Source organism: Neopsephotus bourkii, unplaced genomic scaffold (genome assembly GCF_033783945.1).
Source record: "Neopsephotus bourkii isolate Nb327-2 ecotype Australia unplaced genomic scaffold, CSIRO-AGI_Nbou_v1 NB_1373, whole genome shotgun sequence".
NCBI classification, from domain to species: Eukaryota; Metazoa; Chordata; class Aves; order Psittaciformes; family Psittacidae; genus Neopsephotus; species Neopsephotus bourkii.
Window position 1 is genome coordinate 4,746,626 of NW_026901852.1, and position 22,530 is coordinate 4,769,155.

General features: G+C 40.6%; 1 protein-coding gene across 1 annotated transcript in view; it reads left to right on the plus strand.

Annotated features, from left to right (window-relative positions):
- The window catches only part of EPAS1 (endothelial PAS domain protein 1), a 74,176-nt gene extending 53,636 nt beyond the window's left edge, over positions 1–20,540 (plus strand). Inside the window, exons 7-16 of the mRNA XM_061367212.1 lie at positions 7,523–7,629; positions 12,480–12,627; positions 13,385–13,593; positions 13,922–14,109; positions 14,986–15,096; positions 16,718–17,202; positions 18,310–18,433; positions 18,522–18,639; positions 19,170–19,346; positions 20,064–20,540. Coding sequence (XP_061223196.1) covers positions 7,523–7,629; positions 12,480–12,627; positions 13,385–13,593; positions 13,922–14,109; positions 14,986–15,096; positions 16,718–17,202; positions 18,310–18,433; positions 18,522–18,639; positions 19,170–19,346; positions 20,064–20,215 — 1,819 coding nt within the window. The 3' untranslated portion in view covers positions 20,216–20,540. The remainder of the gene's footprint in view (positions 1–7,522; positions 7,630–12,479; positions 12,628–13,384; positions 13,594–13,921; positions 14,110–14,985; positions 15,097–16,717; positions 17,203–18,309; positions 18,434–18,521; positions 18,640–19,169; positions 19,347–20,063) is intronic.
- The last annotated feature ends 1,990 nt before the right edge of the window (positions 20,541–22,530 follow it).

Sequence of the window (22,530 nt, forward strand, 5' to 3'; positions counted from 1 at the left end):
GTTTTTTTCTTGTTAATACTTTAAGGTGAAAGTATTAACACATCCTATATAAATATATAGTATATATTAATATTTACTAATATTTATTAATTGTATATACTGTAATACTAAGCAAATCCCATATAAATAGGATTTGCTGCTGGAGGAAAGGAAAGCAACAATGTGGTAGTAAGTTGTTATTAAAGGCAGTGTACCTCTGAATTATTAGGGCTATTCAATGGCAGGCTAGAGGATTTTGTTGCATGGCAGCATTCACATGCATAAGCAATTATAAATGAGAATTAGAGGAACTGAGGCTATCCCATTAAAGATACACGTGCTTATTTTAAGAAGAATGACATATTATGCCCTGGCTTAAATAGTGGGAGTTGATTTACAGGGAAAGCGTTTCACATGGTGGAGATACACAACAGCTTCCTCTGGAGGATTTAGCTTGAAGGGAATTTCAGAGATTCTTCTTTAAAAGCAGGCATCAGAGCAGTACATCTTTGACTAAATAGTTTTGGTTGGATGGTTGGTTCATGTTTTATTGAGATTATGATAAAGCTGTAAACAGCCAGCCAGACTGGAGAAGGAAGAGACCTCAGAAACCTTCCAGGTTCTTCCCAGCAGATCCTCCTGGCTCTTGCTTCCCTCCCAGAGGGATGTTGATTTCTCTCCAAAATGTGACACATCAGCAGACACATAAAAATGCAAACACTCAGCTGTTATTATCAAGTTTGGTGCTGCTAGACAGATTGCATCGAAGGAGCAGTTAGTGCCAAGAACGTAAGTCCAGGCTGAGGAGAAGCAGCATGTGCCAGTCAGATGCCTAAACCCTTTTTGACATACTCTAGCCTTTCCGCAGCGAGACGGCAGGGCTGTCACAGCTTGGTTCTTCACGAGGGACTGTGTCTTTCCAGTTCAAAGCTCATATCGTTTGGGGCTGTGTGCCTTCGCTACACGGCTTCTGCAGCAATCTGAGTGTCCTCTTTGCAGTTCATCTGGTGTGGACAGGTCTGCTTCCAAGGGGCATTAAGTTCTTATTGCTGAAGCATTCAGGTAAAGAAACTTTAGGATTTCTGAGGAAGTACCTTAACAAATGGCAGCCATATGAGATCTTGCTAATGGAAGCACCCGCTTTCAGTGTGAAGCTGAAGTTGGGTACAAAGGAGAGCTGCCCTTGTACATGAAGCTGAAATTTATCCTTGCAGAAAATGAGGATCCCATCTGTCATCTCTTTAGGAAAGCTCAGTAGTCTGTCACAGTGCAAGATGCAAAATATAAGCTGGCTACCTTTCAACACTTCATAAGGGAAGCTAGTTGGCTGGCATGAAGGGCCTTGATTCCCTTGGCTTTGCCTCAGGAGCATGCAGAACAGATTCGACATGGAGTGGGCAAGTCTGGCATCCCTCATTTTAAATGTGCAAGACGTTACCACCATATATTTTGCCTTCCAGAAATAACTGGTATATGGGGGCCCATGACTTGCCAGTGGTTAGGTAGGATATGCTTGTATTCTTAAAACAGCTTTTGCAAGGCGATGAGCCTGTAAAGAAGGGTTTGTGAGGTATAAACAATGAAAATAGGTTGCTCTGTTAAATGCATGCTTCATCCATTACTGGAGAGTGGTTTAAAAATGTTCCCTTGTTCCACTTATCTTGGCTGAGTGGTTTACAGGATTATTTTAGCTGTAATACAGAAGTGCTGATCAGTGGTACAGTGCAGTAATCCAAGTGAGGGTTTAGTTTAGCTGCACAATGCTTTTGTGTTGGGAAATATCACCAGTGAGGGTGTTCTAGTCAGAAAAAAAGGCAAGTATTTGTATGAAGGCAACTTTGTTAACTGGGTGGCATAGCTCATTCTATGGGGTCATGGGGCTGATGAGTAGATAGAAACAGTGGCTCTAGGGTCCTGTGGTGGAAAAATCCACAAAACAAAAGCGAAAACTGTATATGAATTGGATAGAAAGCCCCAAAACTACTTCAGCATATTAAGTCTTGGCCTTCATGGTTCATACATAACAAAACAAACCCATATGTGGTGTTTTGTAGGGGACCAGTGTATTGAAAAAACAGTGAAGGGAACATGCCATTGTAGGTGACAGTGACTTTTCACCTTCATCCCTGTGACCTCTTAGGGAGGGTGGGGAAAGGAGAGGGATTTGCTCTTTGCTCACAATTGCTGTGGGTAGCATGAATCAGGTGAGGGAAGGATAAGGGAACAAATCTGTTCTGCATGGGGGAAGATGTGCAGGCGGCAGCTCTGGAGGCTGCGTCACATACCAGCACGCTGGCACCGGCACACTGAGAAGCGTATGTTCCCCATTACTTTGAAGGCATGACTTGCTTTGGGGAATTGTATGTTCCTGGTTACAAGAAGCCAAATTAGTTATACTCTTTATTGTTTTTTCTTGAGTGGAACTTTTTAATGGAAGAGATGAAGCAGAAAAAGGCGTGATGGAGGATGTACGGTGATTCAGAATAGGGTGGTGCAGGAAGATCACAGAATGGTTAGGGTTGGAAAGGACTTGAAGATTATCTAGTTCCAACCCCCCTGCCATGGCCAGGGACACAACCTGCAATGTCCATCCCTTGCAAAGATGCAGTGCCAATACTGTTGGTCCCAGTTAGATTTCTCCTAATATGAGTGTGTTACATGTGGTATCCAGGCTGTGACCAACTGAGCGGAAACTGAGTTATGTCCCTGTAAAACAGAAATGTGCAGGCCTCAGAACTTCGGTGTGGATTTAAGTCAGTTTGTCATTTGACTTGTATTTAGGGAATATTTTTAAATCAGGTGAGAATGCCAAATAAGCATCTGAAAGGACCCTCCTGTCCCTCCATCCCTGCTCAGGGGGGAAATGCAGTATGGAGACAACATCTGAAACCAACGAACTGCATTGACAAAACTGGCTTTTGGTTTATGTCCTATTTAAGAACAAAACATGACCAGCTTCTTTTGTTAATAATGAAATTTAGCTAGACCAAATGAGTAAGAAAGATAGAGTCCTGGTGAAGTTTTTCATGTACCTATCTAGGCTTTTGCCTAGCAGGGCAGCTACACCTGATGGGCCAGCTCTCCCTCTAAGGAGTGGATGGGGTCCCAGCATTCTGCATTTTCTTCTTTGTTGCTCTGGGTTATAATAGAAGCAGCCATGAATACTTCCAAGAGGAAATGTGGGTACTTGGCAGGACGGCTTTACCCCTAGCACAGTGGCTGTGTTGGGCTTTATGTTTTCTTTTTCTTTCTCCTTTTTTTTTTAACTCATTCTGCTTTAAGTATAACTCGGTTTGTTTGTTCCCGTCAAGACCAGTTTAACTTCAATAACCTGGTAGCAGTTTGAATACAGAAAGACTTTGTTAAAAGATCCACACCCTCACACACACAGTCCACATGCAGCCCAATGGGTATACACCCAGCTATTTTTTCATGAGCAGTAAACATTACAGCGGTCTTTCACAAAGAGCCTGACTTCTCATTCCTGATGGTTCTCGTGATGCTATTTTAACTCAAGAAATGGTACACAATAAAAAGCTTTGTGTTCCTATGAAGAGACAGAAAAACACCATTTTAAGAAAAAAAAACCCAAGCAGAATACTTGAAATAGCTGGTTTCATTAGGAGATGTAGCCTTCCAAGGAGCGAGCTTTCTTTGCTTTGCCATGTCTCAAAGAGGTAAGATGGGGCAAAATTGTACAAATCTAGAAATAGGATTCAGATCGCTCGCTCCTCCATTGTGTACCTTAAGCACAAACTCTGCCTCTACTCCACATCCCAAGAAATGGGTATATTGAGAGAAACTGAGGTAGTCTCAAAAAGCATTGAAGTAGCAGTAGCTGGGCCAGATCTGCTGGTAACATGGAGAGCTATGCCCACCTCTGCTGTGTTCTCTGGGATTCTGACCTTGGTGTGCATCACGGTGACAAGTATAGCTCAGAAGGCTGAAGTGCCAGTCCGGCAAAAGGAAGATATCCCCCCCCCAAAGGTGTTTTCGGAAACGAGTGGTTAACAGAGGACAGACAGCCTCTCAGGCACCTGCCATCTTCAACGAAAAACAGTATTATCCTTCTAATTAGCTTTTACAAATGCAAGAGGAACACAAAGCCTGCCATCGCAGGAGCGCCATCCAAAACCACCATACAGTTTGGTTTCCAATTTTGTCATTCCCCAGCTTGCACAAAGACCAATTTTCTGTCTGGTGTCTAAGCAAAGTAGAGGTCTTCTGTTCTGGACTCAGTTTTGCAAATGACCCTTTGGTCCCACAGGGCATATGTGTTTCTGTGTCTCTTTTAGTTATGTATTCCTTCTCCTTATAGCTCTGTAGGATGCTTTTTCCTTTGCACTTAGTCCTCCGTGTCCTCTGTTAGCGTTTTGTATTGCTGAGAGGCTCCTGTGGAAAGCATGTAGAATTTGGAGTGTGCACCTCCCTGGTGAACCTCAAACTGACGCTCAGGTGAGGTCAGTGCAGGGACCTTTGCTGAAGCATGTGCTGCCTCTTGGCACCTCTGGGTGCTGTTCAAGCTCTTGGCTGTGGTCAGTCTTCCGCAAGCATCTCAAGATCGTTGCAGGACAGGGGTGATGGAGGTGGAGATAGCTGGACCCTCATCCGTAGTGTGTAATGTGGCATGGAAGTGGCTGACCTGGTTTCTAGCCCTGCAATGTCCTTAGCCTGCAAGATCAAGCTTCTCGGAGTCAGCAGCAGCAGAGGAGGAATAAAGGAGGTTGTGATCTGCCAATTCATGCACCCCAAACCAATACTGCTAACAATTCTTGGAGAAGAGGGTATTTGTTATAAAATAATGGTCTTTTAAAATATACTGAGCAAGTTTTAGGGTTTTTTGGGATGGGAGAAAGAAACATTCTATATTTTTAAATAAATAGGTAAATACAAAATCAATTCACTCCCAGGAGTGTTTAAAGAGAAATGTAATCAGTCTGAATAGTGGTAACAGATTAACGGGTTAGTGAAGAAGGGCATAGAAGCTGTTTAGCCATGTCTTTTTTAAAACAGCTGCTCCTCACTAGCAGAATGTGCCCAGTGCTGTGGGCTTTGTGGGTAATTCTTTGATCTCTTTATCTTTCTATGTACTTTTTAGTTGGTTGTATTAAAAAGATATCAAATTGCCACTTGATAATGCTCATCCAAGGTTGTTACATCTAATTAAATGTGACGTTGTCACAGCTGGGTCGCACTACAAGTGGTTCTGTGCTATGGAATAAGGAAAAGAGTAATTTTATAGTGAGGGTGCTTGTTATGAGCAGCGAGGAGCGGTTTCAAAGAGGAATTACAGGACTGGAATAGACAATTTTGCATAGAGATTGCAGTTCCTATATGATAAGAGTTAAGAGTCCTTCAGCCTGCCATAATGCGTATTTTTTGCTTGCCATCTGAGTTTCGCTGTTGATACCCTTGAAGGCTGTAATGTGGTTTTGGATTTGCATTGGTGCTGCTGGGTACATGATGCTGCTTTTTTTTTTCCATTATCCTTTATTTCCTTTTCCTTCTCCCTGCTCAACCCTCACTTGGCTCTCAGCTCCAAACGACTGGATTAAGAGTAAATCCTCAACTTCCTGAATTTTAAAAGCCTTCCCCTTGTGATGAGCTCCAGACTAACCAGGATGGTTTTATGGTACTATGCCATTATATAACCAAAGGCCATAGTTTCTGTTTTTTAAGGACTGTATATTTACACTGGTCCTGGCAAAAGCCGCAGGCTACTTATCCCAGTGTGTGCCAGCTGACTGCGTAAAGGCAAGCAGCAACTGTATTTTGGGAGCCTTACTTTTATTAGGGCTTCTTTTGTATTTGTTCTTTTTCTCGTTGTGGTTCAGCTCTGATGACCGACTCGTTATGAGAGTTACTGTTTTTATTAAAACAGAAAAAGCCACTGCGGTTTCAGAGAAAAGTTGCAGATTTGGCTGGGGAGCATTCTAAAGTTGCTGGTCAGTGAAGGAGAGTCCAAAAAAACAGCTCTTTGAAACCTGATTCTGTGATTTCCCCTTTGGGAGGTTAACTGTAGGCATAAATGAAACTGTAAATATAAACAGGAGAGCAAGTCTTCGGGGGGAACCTGGTAGAATTACAGAAGAGTTAGGGTTGGAAAGGACCTTAAGATCATCAAGTTCCAACCCCCCTGCCATGGGCAGGGACACCTCGCTCTAAACCATACCAGCCACCTACAGTCTTTGTTCAGCTAACCCATTATAAATCCAGGTTTGTTTTGTGGAAATGAAGACACAGTAGTTTTTGGAGTGACAAAACCAAGGTGTCCCAGGGGTATGAACGATACAGTTCTGTGGAGGCGAGGGAAAAGCTGACTCAGTGCCTTGGCGTTCAAACCATACACAAAATAGCTCCATCTTCTGTGTCTTCCTTGCTGGAGGGCGATCCGGGAGATGAATGCCATGTTCTTGCTCTGTTTGCTTTACAGTATTTACATGTCTGTCTTGTAAAGACATGCTTGTGTCTGGAGGGCTGGGCCAAGGCTGTCCTTCCAGGGAGTACACAAGCCTGAGGATGTGTCTCTTAAAATGCCACTGATCAAATGTGGTGGTGGCAGATAAACCCTTTCAAGGGAGTCATGAGGCATAAAACTTAGGCACCACCATTGACGACAGTGACGTGCTGCAGGCTGTGGTTGTTCCTTGCAAACCTCCTGCCTTTCCAAGGTTTGTGACAGCTTAGCAGTCGGTTTGTAGTTGTTTCTGCTATTGCTCTCTGCTACATTACAGGTCGTATTGCCCTTGAGAAGCTAGGAAAAGGCATCCAAGAGGGTTGTTGACTTGGAAAACAGTCATGTTTCCTTTTTTCCCAGAAAAAAATGATCTTTTTGCTTTTGAATGTAATTTTATTTTCACTGTGTTTCCTGTAAAGTTCTGTGTGATGGTTTTTCAAATTGGATTTAGGAAAAAAGAAGCTTTTTCCTCCACCCCTCATTAGAGGAAATCATCTGCAGTTTGATGACCTATTTTCATTTATTCAAGAACTTGTGAGAAATTCTACCTTGCCTGAGTACTCGGAAAGGCTCTGAAAAACAGTCTGGTTTTTGAGATCATGGCTCTCTTTGTGTAAAATCATACTCAGTTTGTGGATTAGTCACCCAAGTAACCTAATCCATGTGCTGAAGTTCTCATATAATTGAGAAACACTAAGTAGAAGAGCTGGTTCAGGTTTTTTACTTTTAACTGCCCTTTATTTCCTCACCTTGCATTTTTATGTTATTAAATGCAGTACCCAGTGATTTAACCCTTTGATGTATGTTTTTTAAACGTACACATACTTTTAAACCTGATGGTGCCAACCACTACCCTCCTCACGTGTATTTGATTTTGAATGGTGGTATTTGGGAGATTCTGCATGTAGCAGATGACTTGAGGACTTTGTCAGTGAGGGTTTTTCCAGCGCAGACCTTCTGTAAGGTCTGGTTTAATTCTGTTAGGCTAAGGGCTACAGCTGATGGTTGCCTTGCATGGGTTAGCATAAGGCTAAGGTGACCTGCATTTTAAAAGTCTGTTTTGTTGCTTCTTTTTTCTTAACCAAGAATAACAGAGTTAATTGGATACCATCCAGAGGAGCTGCTGGGCCGTTCAGCATATGAGTTCTACCATGCCTTGGACTCGGAGAGTATGACCAAGAGTCACCAGAACTGTAAGTCATATACTTACTTGTCTTCATAGTTTGCGCATAAAGCACAGCTTACAGGTACCTCAGTAAGCAGTTGGAGATACAAATGTGTGCCAGTATTCTCTGAGAACAGTATTTACACTTGGTGACAAAACTCGCATGTCACTTTGCTTGTCTTGCTGAAACCTGCTGCTAATCTTTGCAAAGGGCCTGATTTTTGCCCTAGTTTAAACTTTGATGGTAGAGAGGAGAATCGCTGAAAAGCTGAGTTAGGCAGTACTGGCTTGGTGAGAAGGCTATTTACTGATGGAGTTATCTTTCTAGTGTGGCGTTGGGCTCAGCAGGAAAGAGCAGCTGTAAAGGGTAATAGGAAGGACTTGTTGCAGTGTAATTCTGAATGTCTGCCTTCTGCTACCAAATAACAACTGTCCTCCCCACCCAAAACAGATGTGCAAGGAGCCTCTCTAAAAGGGATATTCATTATACAAATAATATATACTGCCAGGAACAGCTGCTGCTTGTTATTATTATGCCTATGGGAACTGCCAGTTTTAGTTGGTTTTAATGATGGTTAGTGATGGGTTTACCTGAATTATTCTGGGAGCAGAAATGGGATCCAAGTTCTGCTCCCTCTTTTCAGCAGGCCATGCAGTGTCTCTTGCTCACAGAAGAGTTCTTTGAATTAGTCAAGTTTTCAGTGTCTGTCCTTAGTGTTGGTGCTATGGCTGGAGACAACACGGTGTGTTAATGTACAAATGACATTCCCACCCCTGGCTGTTTCAGCCATTGAGTAGTTACTGTATGCAAGAGTTCTCAGCAACAGATCACTAGAATGTCTGCTGCCACTTTCTGATAGAAAACAAAGCTCCTAGACTGGAGTCCACACGCTAAAAAATCCCTATCTTGTAGTTACTATGATCAAGATCTGTCCTCAGGAAAAAGCCCATAACTTAGGTCACGTCTATAGGGAATCATCCACCAAATAGACTTACAGAAAGTATTTCTCTGTTTCCCAGAGAAAAGTGGTAGCAAAGAATAACTGTGTGACCTTTAGGGGGAAAGGGAATATGCGTTAACTCCAATGGCAAGGATTCAGGACAATGCTGAGTTGAAACGTTGCTTGAAAGAACGTTTGGCAGTGATTAAAGTTGTGTGCTGTAAAACAGTGTTGGTATGAATCATCCTGTTTCCAGAGCTGCCTAAAAGAAAAAAAGAAATCAAACCGTACTTGCAGAGAGTTGTCTGGGAATGTGTTTGTTAAAATGGTTTCTTAGGTAATGTGTTTGTGTTTATAACAGTGAAAAGGAATTAGTGGTGTTCGTAGACGGGATGTCTGTATCCTGTGCTGGGCTATCTAGAGTCGTCCAGAGGAATCAGGGTGTGCTGCACTGTTGCTTTTGACTTGTTGAGTTGCATTTCTAAGAATGGGACAATGCCAGGGAAGGAATGACATGAGAGCTGGCAATCTCTTTGGTAACAGGAGAGAGATACCTTCATGGTTATCCCTATCTAGTTAATGAAGTGGGACCGCTGAGTTGGGACTTGTCCATCTTGTCCAGGAGTTGACTGAGGTTGCTCCTCCCTCAAGCCATTTAACTTGCCTCATATAGTGCAAAACATACGTCTATATGCCATTTGTGCTTACAGCCATGTCCTACAAGGTTTTGCTGTTGGGCATGAGGGCTGACTGAGAATCAGGATGAAAGCAAGAGAAAGTCTAGAGGGGCGAGTTATAGCAGCAGAAGTGCTCCAGGCACTGTGCACTGCACAGGTTATAAATATTTAGGATCAAACTGTGCCACAGTGTTTATGACAGCGCAGAGTCTTTGCTGTTGGAAGCACAGGACCAAAGTCTGTGCTCTGATAAATGCTGTTGCTGACAAGAGCCAGCAAATTTGACCCTTTTAGTTCTAAGATAAATACTTTACATGTCTTCTGGGTTGGTCAGGCTTCTTACCAACTCGGAGAACAACCACAAAGGCAAAGTGACAGCAAGCTGTGACTTGAGAAAGCACACATAAGCCCTCAGAATAAGAAATCCCTAGGTTTTGTAATGTGTGCTGTTTGAGAGCTTGTAACCAGGGTAACCAAGCAGGTGTGTAACTTACAGAGAGCTTCCTATAGCATGTAGCTATACAGAACTTCAGTTCTTCCTAACCATGGCCATTTATACATGGAAATATCCACTTCAAAGTTTGTGTTCAGCACACTTGTACTTATTAAACGATAACTTTTATTAGAAATATTAGAAATATGCCATGTATAGGGTATATATTCATTCAGTAACTCAGTCATCAATTCTGACAGTGCCAACCACTTAGTGTTGTAAAGATGCACAGGAAATAGAGGGAGGAGCCTGAAGTTTGAAGAGGGGGAAAGAGAAAAACCTCAAATGAGTCTCTTGGTTAGAAGCAGAAAGCCTTCCCTTTCCTTCCTTCCAATTTAGTGATAAATCATGCTGATTGCAATTTTATTACAATGCAGAGTTGTTATTTATTATGTTTATTATAGATTATATAAAATATATACATTATCATTTATTATATGAGGTGAAATAACCTCTTCAAGCAAGCAGCAATAAGATTTGTGTTCCTGGCTGGAAGTATAGTTGCATATAGAGTACCAGAGTCTTAATTAGTCACCATCAAATGGGAAGACTGTAGAGTGCATTTGGCAGTATTTATTTATCATACCCAGTTTTTCGTACGTTATGCAAACAAGATGAAAATCTGTCTTGTTACATAAATATACACCAAAGATTCACTGTAGAGCTATATTTTCCAATTCAGCAATTAATAATCTATAGTTACTTCCATTTAAGAGTGGTCTTGTTGCCATTAAAGCCAATGGGAATTTTGCTGTTGACTTCAGTGGGGAGCTGTATGTCACCATCTGGGCCTGCCACTTGGTAGCACTTAGCAGAAGTTTGCCAAGCCTTCCATGTGAATCATATTTTACACGTGTCTTGGCAATTGAAAACCAAGTTTTTGTTTTCCATTAAATTCATCCCTGCCTTTCCCCTTTTTCCACCCAAAGATAAGGAATATAATTGGAGCCTATTTCATTGAGACGTAATAATAAGAGTTCTGTAAAGATACAGACAAGGTAGGATTAAAAACAACCAAGAGAGAAGAGTGAGAAGTTCACTCTGAAGGCAGAACCTTAAATGCAGCATTGATACTAATATACTCATAACTGCTGACTTTGTTAATTTATGAGATTACCCCATGGAGAGATTCTGCTGTACTTTATTATATCAGAACATGACATGCTTTGAATAACAATAATAAAAAAGATTAAAGCAGTAAAAAGCTTCTTTGTAATATAACAGGCGCCTACACTGTGACTCTTATTGATGAGCTGACGATTAGGAAGCAGCGTAATTATGTTTCACAAGCAGAGCAGAACAGTCCAGTCACTAAAACACTCTGAAATGAAAGCCTTTTGATTTTGTTCCACCAGAAGTATTTAATCAATAAAAGTAATGTTCTACTTTGTCTAAATAAATTAAATGAAGGGTGATTAAATACTCCTAGGAAGAAAACAAACTTCAGAGATAGAAGGATAAACACAGCAACAGTTATCTACAAAACAGTTGTATTTCATGGGCCTGGGTTTGTACATTTGCATGGTGGCAATGTAGGAGAGACTGGCAATAAATAGTTTCCTTTAAAGGCCACATTCACAGGAAACTTTTCTGTATAAAGCCTGCAGAATTGAATTTCCAGCCCTACCAAGTCAAACTGGGTGTTAGTTTGATGGTGTAAAACCTGTTTAAAAGGAAAGATTGCTAATGTGGTCAGAGGTTTAGTTGAGCCAGTTCCCACTTTTGCTATTCAATATAACTGCCTCTTCTCACAAATGCAAATTCTTCTTAGTTACGAGTACTGCTTCCATATTCCAGCCTTGATTATATTGCCATTGATGAACAGTGTTTTTCCTCAGCTGACACATTGCCACAGTCAGGACGTCATAAAACTTCACATCTCGAAATTCCAAAGCTCCAGTGTCTTCAGATATTACAAAATATTGGAAGGGAGGTGGGATCCAGATCAAGCACATAGAGAATACAGTAATTCAGCTCTTTTACTGTGCTAGGCAAAACTGTCCCATTTACCATTCTTAAAAACATATGGAACTTAAGCATAATAGTATTTCTTCAGCCTCTTTAAGACCAACGCTGTGCTAGTGACACCTCCACTTTGCTTGTGATGTTGATGTCTCCATCTCTTAGCATTAAGGTATAAAAGAGACCTAAATCTATATAAAATATAAATTTATATAAAATATAGATGTATATATTTATAAAATATATCTATTTGTATCTATATATAAAATATAAATTTTTATATTTATATAAAATATAGATTTAAACCATAAGATTTTTTAAATTTTTTTGAGTGTAGCTTTTAAATCATTCTGACTCTTGGGCTTATCCAGCACCTAAATAAGAAAGGTATTAAATAATTGCCTAAATAAATTCACCTTCTTACAGGTCAACTTGGGAGCCCAAACTGAGGCACGCACTTCTAGAACAGGGACTCTCAGGAAACATGCAACCAGTGGGCATTATTGGGGGGGGGCAGTTGGGGTTGTACCTTAGATGTTTTAAATCCCACCCTCTGCTCTGAAGACTCAAGCTATCTCAGGAATTCAAATGCCAGAACTTGAATTTCCAACTTTGAGTGGAAATCTCAAATGAACAGCCCCTTTGGTATTCAAGATGGCTGAATCTTCCCCAAGTTGAGCATCCTTGATGACAAATATGATATGCAAAATTAAAACTCTGGAGCGGGTTTATTTAAAACAAGTGTTACTCATGGTATGTTCCTGTCCTGCTGAGTTATTTATATCTCTATGCTTCCTTTTCTCAGTGTGTACAAAAGGTCAAGTAGTGACAGGCCAGTACCGTATGCTTGCCAAGCATGGTGGATACGTATGGCTGGAGACACAAGGAACAGTGATTTACAATACACGCAACCTACAGCCTCAGTGTATCGTCTGTGTCAACTATGTGCTGAGGTAAGCTGTGCAGGCCACAAAAACCACATATGGAATCACGTGCTGGAAGAAATGCAGTAATCAGGAGAACTTTTGAAGGGTCTGTTTATTCAGTGTTGTTATTCTGAAATCAGTTTAGTCATGTTGGTTCAGTCTTGTTTACTGATGTTAGACATCGATGAAGAATGTAGCATGTCTGTTCCCATGCATGCTGTTGAAATGCACCACAGCCATTCTCTTCTTCAGAGTGGCTGCTGTGCTGGTATGAAAGTATAAAGCCTGGGCTGAAGATTGTGTTGTGTAAAACGACTGCTAACGTGTTCTGGTTTTGTAATGCTGTGTTAGAGAAAATTAAGTAGTAATTGCATTTTATATTCCTAGGAGAAACTGTTTACCGCCTCAAAAATCAGGACCAATCAGGAGTTTTGCCTCTTTTGCCAAACTCAAGTAGTTTTGGTCCTAGATGGGGCCAAAATAGGAAATACTTATTCGAGTGATAGTCTGGGTCACTATAGCCTCTACTACATCCCTTTAAAAAGCAGTGCAACAAAGCCCTGAGTATTCCCACAGAACTACTGACCACAGTCTCTGCATCACCCGAGATGGTGGTGCTCAGCAACGCTGGAACTGTGCCTCGCCTGCTGGGAGCCTGGCATGCCACCCAGAGAGGCCAAAATGCTTGTACGGGCCCCAGCTTTAGAAAGCACGTGCTGCCTATGTTACGTGCATCTTCTTGTTTTTTAGAGTGCAAAATGCTTAAAACCTGTTTTCTTGTCAGTGAAATCGAGAAGAACGATGTCGTGTTCTCCATGGACCAGACGGAATCGCTCTTCAAGCCTCACCTGCTGACGATGAACACCGCCTACGAGAGCAGCATCCCCGCAACAGAGAAGAGTGACTTCTTGTTTACTAAGCTAAAGGAGGAACCAGAGGAACTGGCTCAGCTGGCACCAACACCCGGCGATGCCATTATTTCCCTGGATTTTGGTTAGTGTTTGTATAAATAATTTTTGCACAACAAAGAACTGTGTGTGAGCCTACATTTATAGAAACTTTATAATAGGCAAGGTCTGTTTGCTGTGTGCACAAACTGGGAGTAGTGTCTATAAGAGCCCACATGCTCACACCAGTGGAAAATTTCTGTGAATGGGAGCAGATTCAGGCTTTCTTGCTGACTAAACAACATGCATTAAGTCAATGCCAACTTATTGTCATGGCAACTAGGAGCAGTGTTTACTTTTAATGAATAGCTGCAATTATATCATAACATAGACAAGCTAAAAGCGTTCATTAATATTGTTAAAACTCCATCCAGGGACACAGAAGTTTGAGGAAGCCCCTGCCTTCCCCACTGCTGTACTGACACCAAACAAAGCATGGCCAGTGGAAGTGAAAAACCACGCTGCTCAAGGTGAAACACTGACAATACCATCCTTTACAATGCCTCAGATTGCACCTGGCAACAGTACTCCAAGTGCAAGCAGTAACAGTAGCTGTTCCACGGTAAGAGGAGCTATAAAAATAGATGCATGTTATATTGTGTATATAAGTCCCATCACTATATGTAGATGATGTTTTCATCTTAGCAGTCCTGTGTCATTGCTTATTAACAAGGACCAGTGTATCTATATCCCTCCTGTACTGTGTGTATCTTCAGCACCAGAAGCAAAAACATCGGATGGGAACTACACCCTGCCTTTACATTGCAATCCCCTTTTTCTTTCAGCTGTTCCTCAGTAATTACTGTAACTTATAAGACAAGTTATAACAACATGCTACCTTTCATGAGTTAGCCTTAAACAAAAAGCCATTGTAAAATTGTGTTGTCACTAGCACCACTGTTCCAGACCCCTCCTCTTTCTGTTTGTTAAGTAGAAGCTATAGTCTTTGGAAAGCTTACCCAGCTCAGGCTTTTGAGAGCAGCTCCACTGCATTCCCCACTGAAAGAATGAATGTGTTTTCAGGGCATTGCCCCCCAGGTCTGGAGCCACTCTTAGCTGGCCTTTACTAAAGGATGTCCAGTGATGATAAAGGCATGGAGGTATTGCTGTGCATCTCCCTTCTTGACAAAAACATTTATAATGTACATTTCATGTTTCTGGTCTGAGTTGCCAAAACAAAACCCAAACCATTTAAACCAAGAAGACAATTAGGTTCCTGTATTGGGTGCCTGTGTTTTGTAGTGACCAGTACTGTGTTGGGGAAAACAATACAATAGAAGCAGACAGTTTTGGGTTCTGAGGACACTATGCATACAGTCTGCTCATTTCCTTTTCATAGGGAAGATCCATTACTGAACAGTACAGTGTATACAGCATGATGCTAAACCAATACTATGGTTGTCTTGCTTGCTTATGGCAAATTCTTATCTCTGTGCAGCCAAGCAGCCCAGGAGATTATTACAGTTCTGTGGATGAAGATCTGAAGATTGAAGTGATTGAAAAACTTTTTGCCATGGACACAGAATCAAAAAGCCAGTGCACCTCACAGGTAAGGAATTAATGTCTCTTCCAACAGCTGTAAAGATCAGTCCTCTGCTAGTAGGTGGTACAGACATAGTGATATTACACACCAACTGTACTTGCACATATACATCAAAGCTTTGATGCACAACACTAAAATTCATTCACTTTCAAAAGCTGGGGTGTAAATTTCTATCCCTAGCTCTGAAGCAGGTGGTTTAGGCTGTCACTGTGGTGGCACTGATAAAGCTCTCTGCTGACTGTTTTTTTTCCCCTTAAAAATCTGGAAGCTTCTGTAGACTGGATAAGGAAAACAAGCAGCAACAACTTCTTTTAACCTAGCTTAATGACGAGGGTAACAAGTAAACATCCTAGAACAAAATATAAATAAACTAATTCTTGCAAAACATTACAATGAGAAAGGAATGTCCCTCCATAGCATGTATCTCCTTTAACTACAAAATGCAAACTGGCATTTTGGATATATTGTTCTTGTTTTACCTCTTGAAAGATTTCAGAGCCATGTGACAATTCCTTGCATGTAAAATAAGGTATAGTCTTCATCTCCTGTATTCTATCAGGGTGTAAGTGTGGAAATTCCCTCTACAAATGAATTATAACATTGCATCAAGTGAGCTAGTGAATAGAAGGCATAGGCCTGATTTGGCCCATCTAGCTTTAGATACTTAATTAAAATGCCTTTGTTAAGAGCTTATACTTTTTTATAAACAAATTGGCTCTTCTCCTTCTATTAATCCTATGGAAAGTTTGGGTGCTGGGGCCCAAATGAGGTGCCTCCCTTTGTCAGTGCAATTGCCAGACTTTGGTAGGCTGTAGTCCATGTCCTGAAGAAATTTCATCTAATGGACATAAACAGAAATGAAAGCTGTTTCAGTAATAGAAAGAGTGGACAGAGAGGGGGGGGAAATGTGGATCATGATTAAACTGAGTGCAAGACGTGACACTGGAAACTTGAGTTTTGTCAGGTTCAGCATCTGCTTGCTCACGTGTGTGTCCCATCACATCAGCAGCTTTGGTGGGAAAAATGAGCATTAGAAGCATGCACCTGTCATGAGCTGACTGGTGAGCCAACATTGATTTCCCTCTCTGTTCAAAGGCCAAGAGGAATGCATTTAAATGTGACTAGTTCTCCAGGGGAAAAAAAATACATGGATTTAAGTGCAATAGTGCCTTCTGACTAAGTTTTTTTAAAACATTTGCATTTTTTAGATGCATTTTTTCCTGTAGCTGGATTATGAGGAAGCTCCGTTTTCTATTTTAGCATGAAAAAGCCTGAGGTTGAACTGCACACCACATGTTGTGGAGTCTTGGCAGACAAATTATTCAAAACACACTGAAACACAAGATCTACCTCAGATCATGCTGGTGCTGCAGGCTGCATACAAGATGCTTTAGCAAATACTGCCTAGCTGGGAGGGGTTTCTTCTTCAGGTTGTTGTCTTCGCTACTGATGCCACGAAGAACACGTATACTAGTCACAGAATTAAGACATGTTCAAGGAGGAGTTGGCCAGTTTCATATGGGTAAATTTGGCATCAGTGATTGTTCTGCTTCACATCTACGTGTATTCCTCATCACACGAGCTGCCACAACCATTATAAACTTTTATGAACTTTATTTTTGTGCAGACTGACTTCAATGAACTGGACCTTGAAACCTTGGCTCCTTACATTCCTATGGATGGAGAAGATTTCCAGCTCAGCCCAATCTGCCAAGAAGACCGTCCTCTCTCTGAAAGTGCACAAAATACCCAGCAGAGTCTAAGTAGCATGAGTACCATCTTTCAACCCCTTGCTTCTGCTTCACAGAATCAGTTTCTCCCAGAGAAATATTGCCCACAGCTATCAAATAAAAAAGTGAATCCTGGTCGTGGGTCCCTGTCATCAGTGTTCTTCAACAATATGAGCAGGTCATCACTGCCACCGTACCATGACCAAGCCAGCACTCCCTTGTCTTCGATGGGAGGAAGACCAAACACACAATGGCCACCTGATCCCCCATTAGAATACATCCCTTCTAAATGGAGACTCATGGATAAATACTCAGGATCCCTATCAAGTTCCCCCTCAGGACCACCAATACATTCTCCAAATATGCCCATATATAAAAAAAGGTAAGAGTTTTTGTGGTATATCTATTTATTTTACTAAGATAAATGTGGGAGGGGAGATGAGAAGGATCATAATCTTAATTCTTTTTCTCAACTCAGCTGGAATAGCTGTTTTGCTAGGCATCAGACTGTGTCTCTGGGGAAGTTAGTGTGGTGCTCTCCCAGTAGCAATCAGTCTGGTAGAAGCAGAAGTGGGCTAGTTTTTCATTGCCTATAAGGACACACAAATGAACTTTCTGCTGGGCCCAGTAAGCATTACCCCAATAATTCTGCACAACCTCCTTTATGCAGTTTAAGAGAAGTACTGAAAAGGCTTTACTGTGCCAGCAGTAAGTTGTGACTCATGCATACTTTCTTACCTTGCCTATTTTTTTTTGCACAACAGAAAATAGGGGAGAGGAAGATATGACAGTACACTTAGTGCTGGTTTATGGAAATGCTACAACTAAGATTTAAAATGACAGGCTTTCTTTCTACAGCCCTTCCTTACCTTGTTCACTTTCTTAGGGAGTTGAACAGTACATGATGAGATGTAGATCAGAGGCCACAGTCCTAAAAGCTTCTATGATAGCAGGTAGTTTCGCTGTAGCTCTTGGGTCCTCAGTGTTGAACCAGGCAGGAAGTACGTCAAATGGCAGTCATCACTTTAAAACGTGAAGCTGTGCAGTTTGCCTGGTTTGCATTCTGGGATTTCTTGTTGGCAGAAATACCAGTATCTGAATATGCATCTGTAAAGAGAGGGTTTGTCCCCAAACAGCAGCCTGCATGTTTGTATTTAGTATGTAAAGCAAGGGGACAGGTGTGGCTCTCAAAATCCTCACCTTAAAAATCACGTGACTTTCTTTTCCACAGCATCTTTGTGTCTGCCTGGAGCTCCCTAGAGGCTGTTTATGTTAGACTTCCATTAGTCCTTGATCCCAAGAGTCAGAAGCTTCCAAAGCTTGTAGGATGACTAACAAAAAGAAGTAAAAACATTTGGGATTTGAGGTCTGTCCACTGCCATGTGTCTAAAGACACCTTAAATGTCTTTAAATGAAAGAATGTGTAGAAGTGAACAAGACAGTATAGATTTGCCTCCTGCTCACTCACCCAGACATCTCTACTCCACAGGCCTTTGGATGCTTTTGGGCAGCGAGGCATAGATGTAAACCCAGCAAGAATTGCTCTGGCTAACAGTTTGAAATTGAAGCGGCAACTGGATTATGAAGAACAAGCATTACAACAGCTGAGTGGGGTAATAAGAAATACATCTCCTTCACAAGCTTTGGACTCACCATAGTCATCGGTTTTGATTATTTGCTTTGCTTTTCTTCATGTTCTAGGGAGATCCATCTGTCATTAATTCATCTCACCTAATGTGGAAGAGAATGAAATTTCTGAAAGGGGAAAACTGTTCCTTGGTTACAGAAAAGAAATCTCTCAGCACAAGTGTTCTTACTGGTAAGACAAAAGAAAGTGGTTTTGCCATGTTAAGTATTGAAACACAATTTTAAGACAGGCTTATAGGAAATTAAGCTCTTTCAGAAGGAAATGTAAATAAGCTGTGTAAATATTACATTAAGCTAAAATTAAAGATCAAGTTGTATCACTAAGAGTTGAATAATTTAAGGTACATTTAATAAATACCAGGTAGATGGTTTCATTCATGTTCACATCCTTGCTGTGGATGTAACAGAGATCAGCTTAATGGAGATGGTCTGGCTTCATGCTGATTGGAGATGCAGACATCTCAGAGCTAAAACTGATACTTTACAACATTGTGTTTCCTTACACACAACCCTATCTTGTATAGTAGGTCTATTACAGAACTGTACAGCTAGTGCTGTTTGTGGACTTCTTTTGTGACAAGCTGTAGGTGTGCCCACACTGTGTGACCATCACAGCAAGGATCACTTTGATCTGAATTAATATTATCTATTAATTATTACACTGGCTTAACTTTTTTCTTCCTCCCCTATTGTGTAAATCAGATGAATTTGTCTGTAATTCGAGAGGCCTGAGCCAACCAATGAATCAACTACAGCAGCAGCAGCAGCAACCAACCTGTGGCAGTCCTGGCGAGAATTTGAAAGCAGGAGCCTTTCCCCCTCCGTTTTACAGTTCCCATTGTCAGGACTATGCTGTCCAGCCAGCTCATAAAGTGTCAGGTAAGAGCTGTCAAATACAGAAGTTGGAAAATGTTAGTACTTAGTTCCAATGTTGATTTTATGGAAAAACACACTTAAACAATAATAGAGGAGGCTGATAAACTAAGAATCAAAAATGTGTTGTTTCATAGCATGAGAAAATAGTTTTGTTTAGTGTGAAACTGTAGGGATTACATTTGTTATATATGAGGAAAAGACGTTTTGGCACTTCATTTCAGTTAAACTTAACTTTTTACCTTCAAGGTTGAGTCATCCTCCATCCATACTCTCATCATGTGATACAATTGATTAAACTGTACTAAGCAACTTAACTGGAGCATTGATACAGGATTTTTGTAGATTAGTCTTGACAGTCATATAAAAGTTGAAATAAGTAGTTAAAGGGGACATACATACATGTCCCTTTTAATATATAAGGGGAGTGAGTGTCAAATTTATAAACCGTGTATTTACCACAGCTTTCCTCATCTGCACCAGTGTAATTTTTACCAGAGCAATGTAAATTGGGGGTAGAAATGAAAACCTCCATGTGTCCCATGTTACATGCTTGCAACAGTTAAAGGCAGAGCCATGCATAGGCTTGCTCTGAAACTTCTAACTGCTGGTGATTTGAGGCATATTGATATATAAACAAAATGAAATGAGAACTGGTATAAACAGAAGAAGGATGAGAGGAAATGTCTCAGCACCATGCCTTACTTCTCCGATCTCTTCCAGGTATGACCAGTCGTCTGCTGGGGCCTTCCTTTGAACCCTACTTGTTGCCTGAGTTGACAAGATATGACTGTGAGGTGAACGTCCCTGTTTTGGGCAGCTCTACGCTTCTGCAGGGCAGTGAACTGCTCAGAGCGCTGGACCAGGCAACCTGAGCGATCCTGCAGTATTCCGTGGCCTATACTGTTCAAAACAGCTTCAGTTTTTAAATATATTTTTGCAAGTAGACAATTTCTAATACAAATACACTTTTACAGGATTTTACTTAGATATTGAACCTGTCCACATTACCAAATAGTGGCCTTTTGAAGTTACTCACTTTATTATTCATATTAAAGAAATACATCTACTGTATTTTCTCTATTGCAATTAAAGTGTTGTTTAGAGAGTGATTACCCTCCCCCTTGTCTCATGACCTGTAATTTATATGCTGAAATTTGCTGCAAATTTCATGCTAATAAAAAGCTGTGGTAGAAATGCCTCATCCTGCGATGTACTTTGGCTGCAGCAGTGCAAAGATTTCTTTTTATTGCCAAAGATGATTGAAACAAGTTTGATCTCCAACCACAGCTTTTTGTTGATCTGCCAAATTGAAATCTTCTGAGTCTGTTTTCCAGCATTTATTGTATTGTAACTTTAATAACGTTTGGAAAAGCATACTAAGGAAAAATCCCAGCCTTCTGCCCTTCTCCCCCTTCCTTTTGTTTTTATACTTCTTGTTGAAAGAAATGTGAATGGTGAACTGCAATGTTTGTGGGTATCTGTGAAAGTTGCACGTTGTAAGCTTTTTTTTCCTCAGAAGCAAGCCACATTCTCAGCTGCCTTAACCACCTGGCTTAGCTCTACAGCCGAGGGAGTCCTACAGATTTACCCCAGTGGAGGATTTAGACCTGTGATTTCATTTGTTTGGGGTTTGGGTTTTTTTGCTTTGTTGTTTCCTTTTCCTTTTAATTTCTCTCTGGGTCAGTTGTTGATCATCTCTTGGTACTTTTGCTGTATCTAGGACACTTTAAGAGCTGTTTCTGATAAAAATAGTAGTATTTGTTATGGTGTTGCTGATATTTCAGGAATCTGACCAGCGGCCAGTACTAACACCTCTGATTAATGTTACACTTATGCCATCTTATATGCTAGCTAGCAATATAATTGCAGTATTGAATCATTAAAACTAAGTAATATTTCCCAGGCTATTAGGCTAACTCAGTTATAATTGAGGATTGTATAGCGAGATTGAACAGCTGGCAGGCAGGTTTGTATCATTTTTACTTGCCTTACATTAATCAGTAGTTGAAATGTCATTAAAAGGTAGCCAGACATTTCGGAGCTCTTTTCCAACTACCATTTGTTATGCATGTATTTAAAAAAAAATAAGGCTTTGAATGCATTCAAAGGCATTTTGAAGTTTGAATTACAACATATTTAAAACAGCAAAAAACCTCTTTTAAAGGCAGGTGAGCAGTTCTGACTTTAAAATACATACAGACCTAGATCAATGTTGGCATATACCACCTTGTTTCCTCCACTGGTATAAATCATTGTAGCTTCATCGAAGAAATGGAGCAGTGGCAATGTACAAAAGGTAAAAATCTGGCCTAGAACCTTAGAACAAAGATAGATATTGAGACTTCCGACTGCGCTGAAGCCTGGTTTATAAAATTGCTTTGTATCATGCACTGATGCTTGCAGAGAGGGAGCCTTGGGTTCATAGAGCACTTCAGAGTTCACTGTGTTAAGCGAGTCTTAACCACACATACTTAAAATCTTAACTTAAAATCATAGCTTAAAATCTTTTGCTATTGGTACATAATATAAAAAAATCTGGTAGTCCTTATTGTAGGCAATGTTTTGAGAGTTTATTACCAAAAATAACCTGCTCCTAAAGTGACATTATTACCATGTGGGAGAATATATTGTAGGCATCAAAACCTGATGAAAATTGGCAAGCCAGCTTTGACAAAGTTGTAGTGGCAAGGACTTCATGCTTCAAGGATTAAAGACACTTGAATCGCGCTCTTCTGTTTCTTATTTGTGTAGTTTCAGCATTAAAAATGTTATACCCTAACAGTTTACTAAAACACTCTGAAAAAATATTCCATGTCTTAATATTAATCATACTTTTTATCATAATTATTTCATAATCTATATTGCTGAATTCTTATTGACAATATTATAACTGTATGGGAACTTTAACTTGATAAGGAAATGTATTTTGACACTGATACCTTATTAAAGTATACTGATCCTAAATTCTTTGTGACTCGTTTGCTATGAATTTGTTATTTGTTGTATCATTGTAAAACAAAAGTATTTATTAAATTATTTATAGAAAATAAAGGTTTGCATTGATCTTTGAAGAATGAAAGAATGAACAAAAGTTACCTGTGTTTGAGAGCTGGGAAGTACCACCAAGCTGGTTGAAGAGTTTGCTCAGCTTTCCTCAAATGGAGAACTAATGCCCTGCAGGCCACCC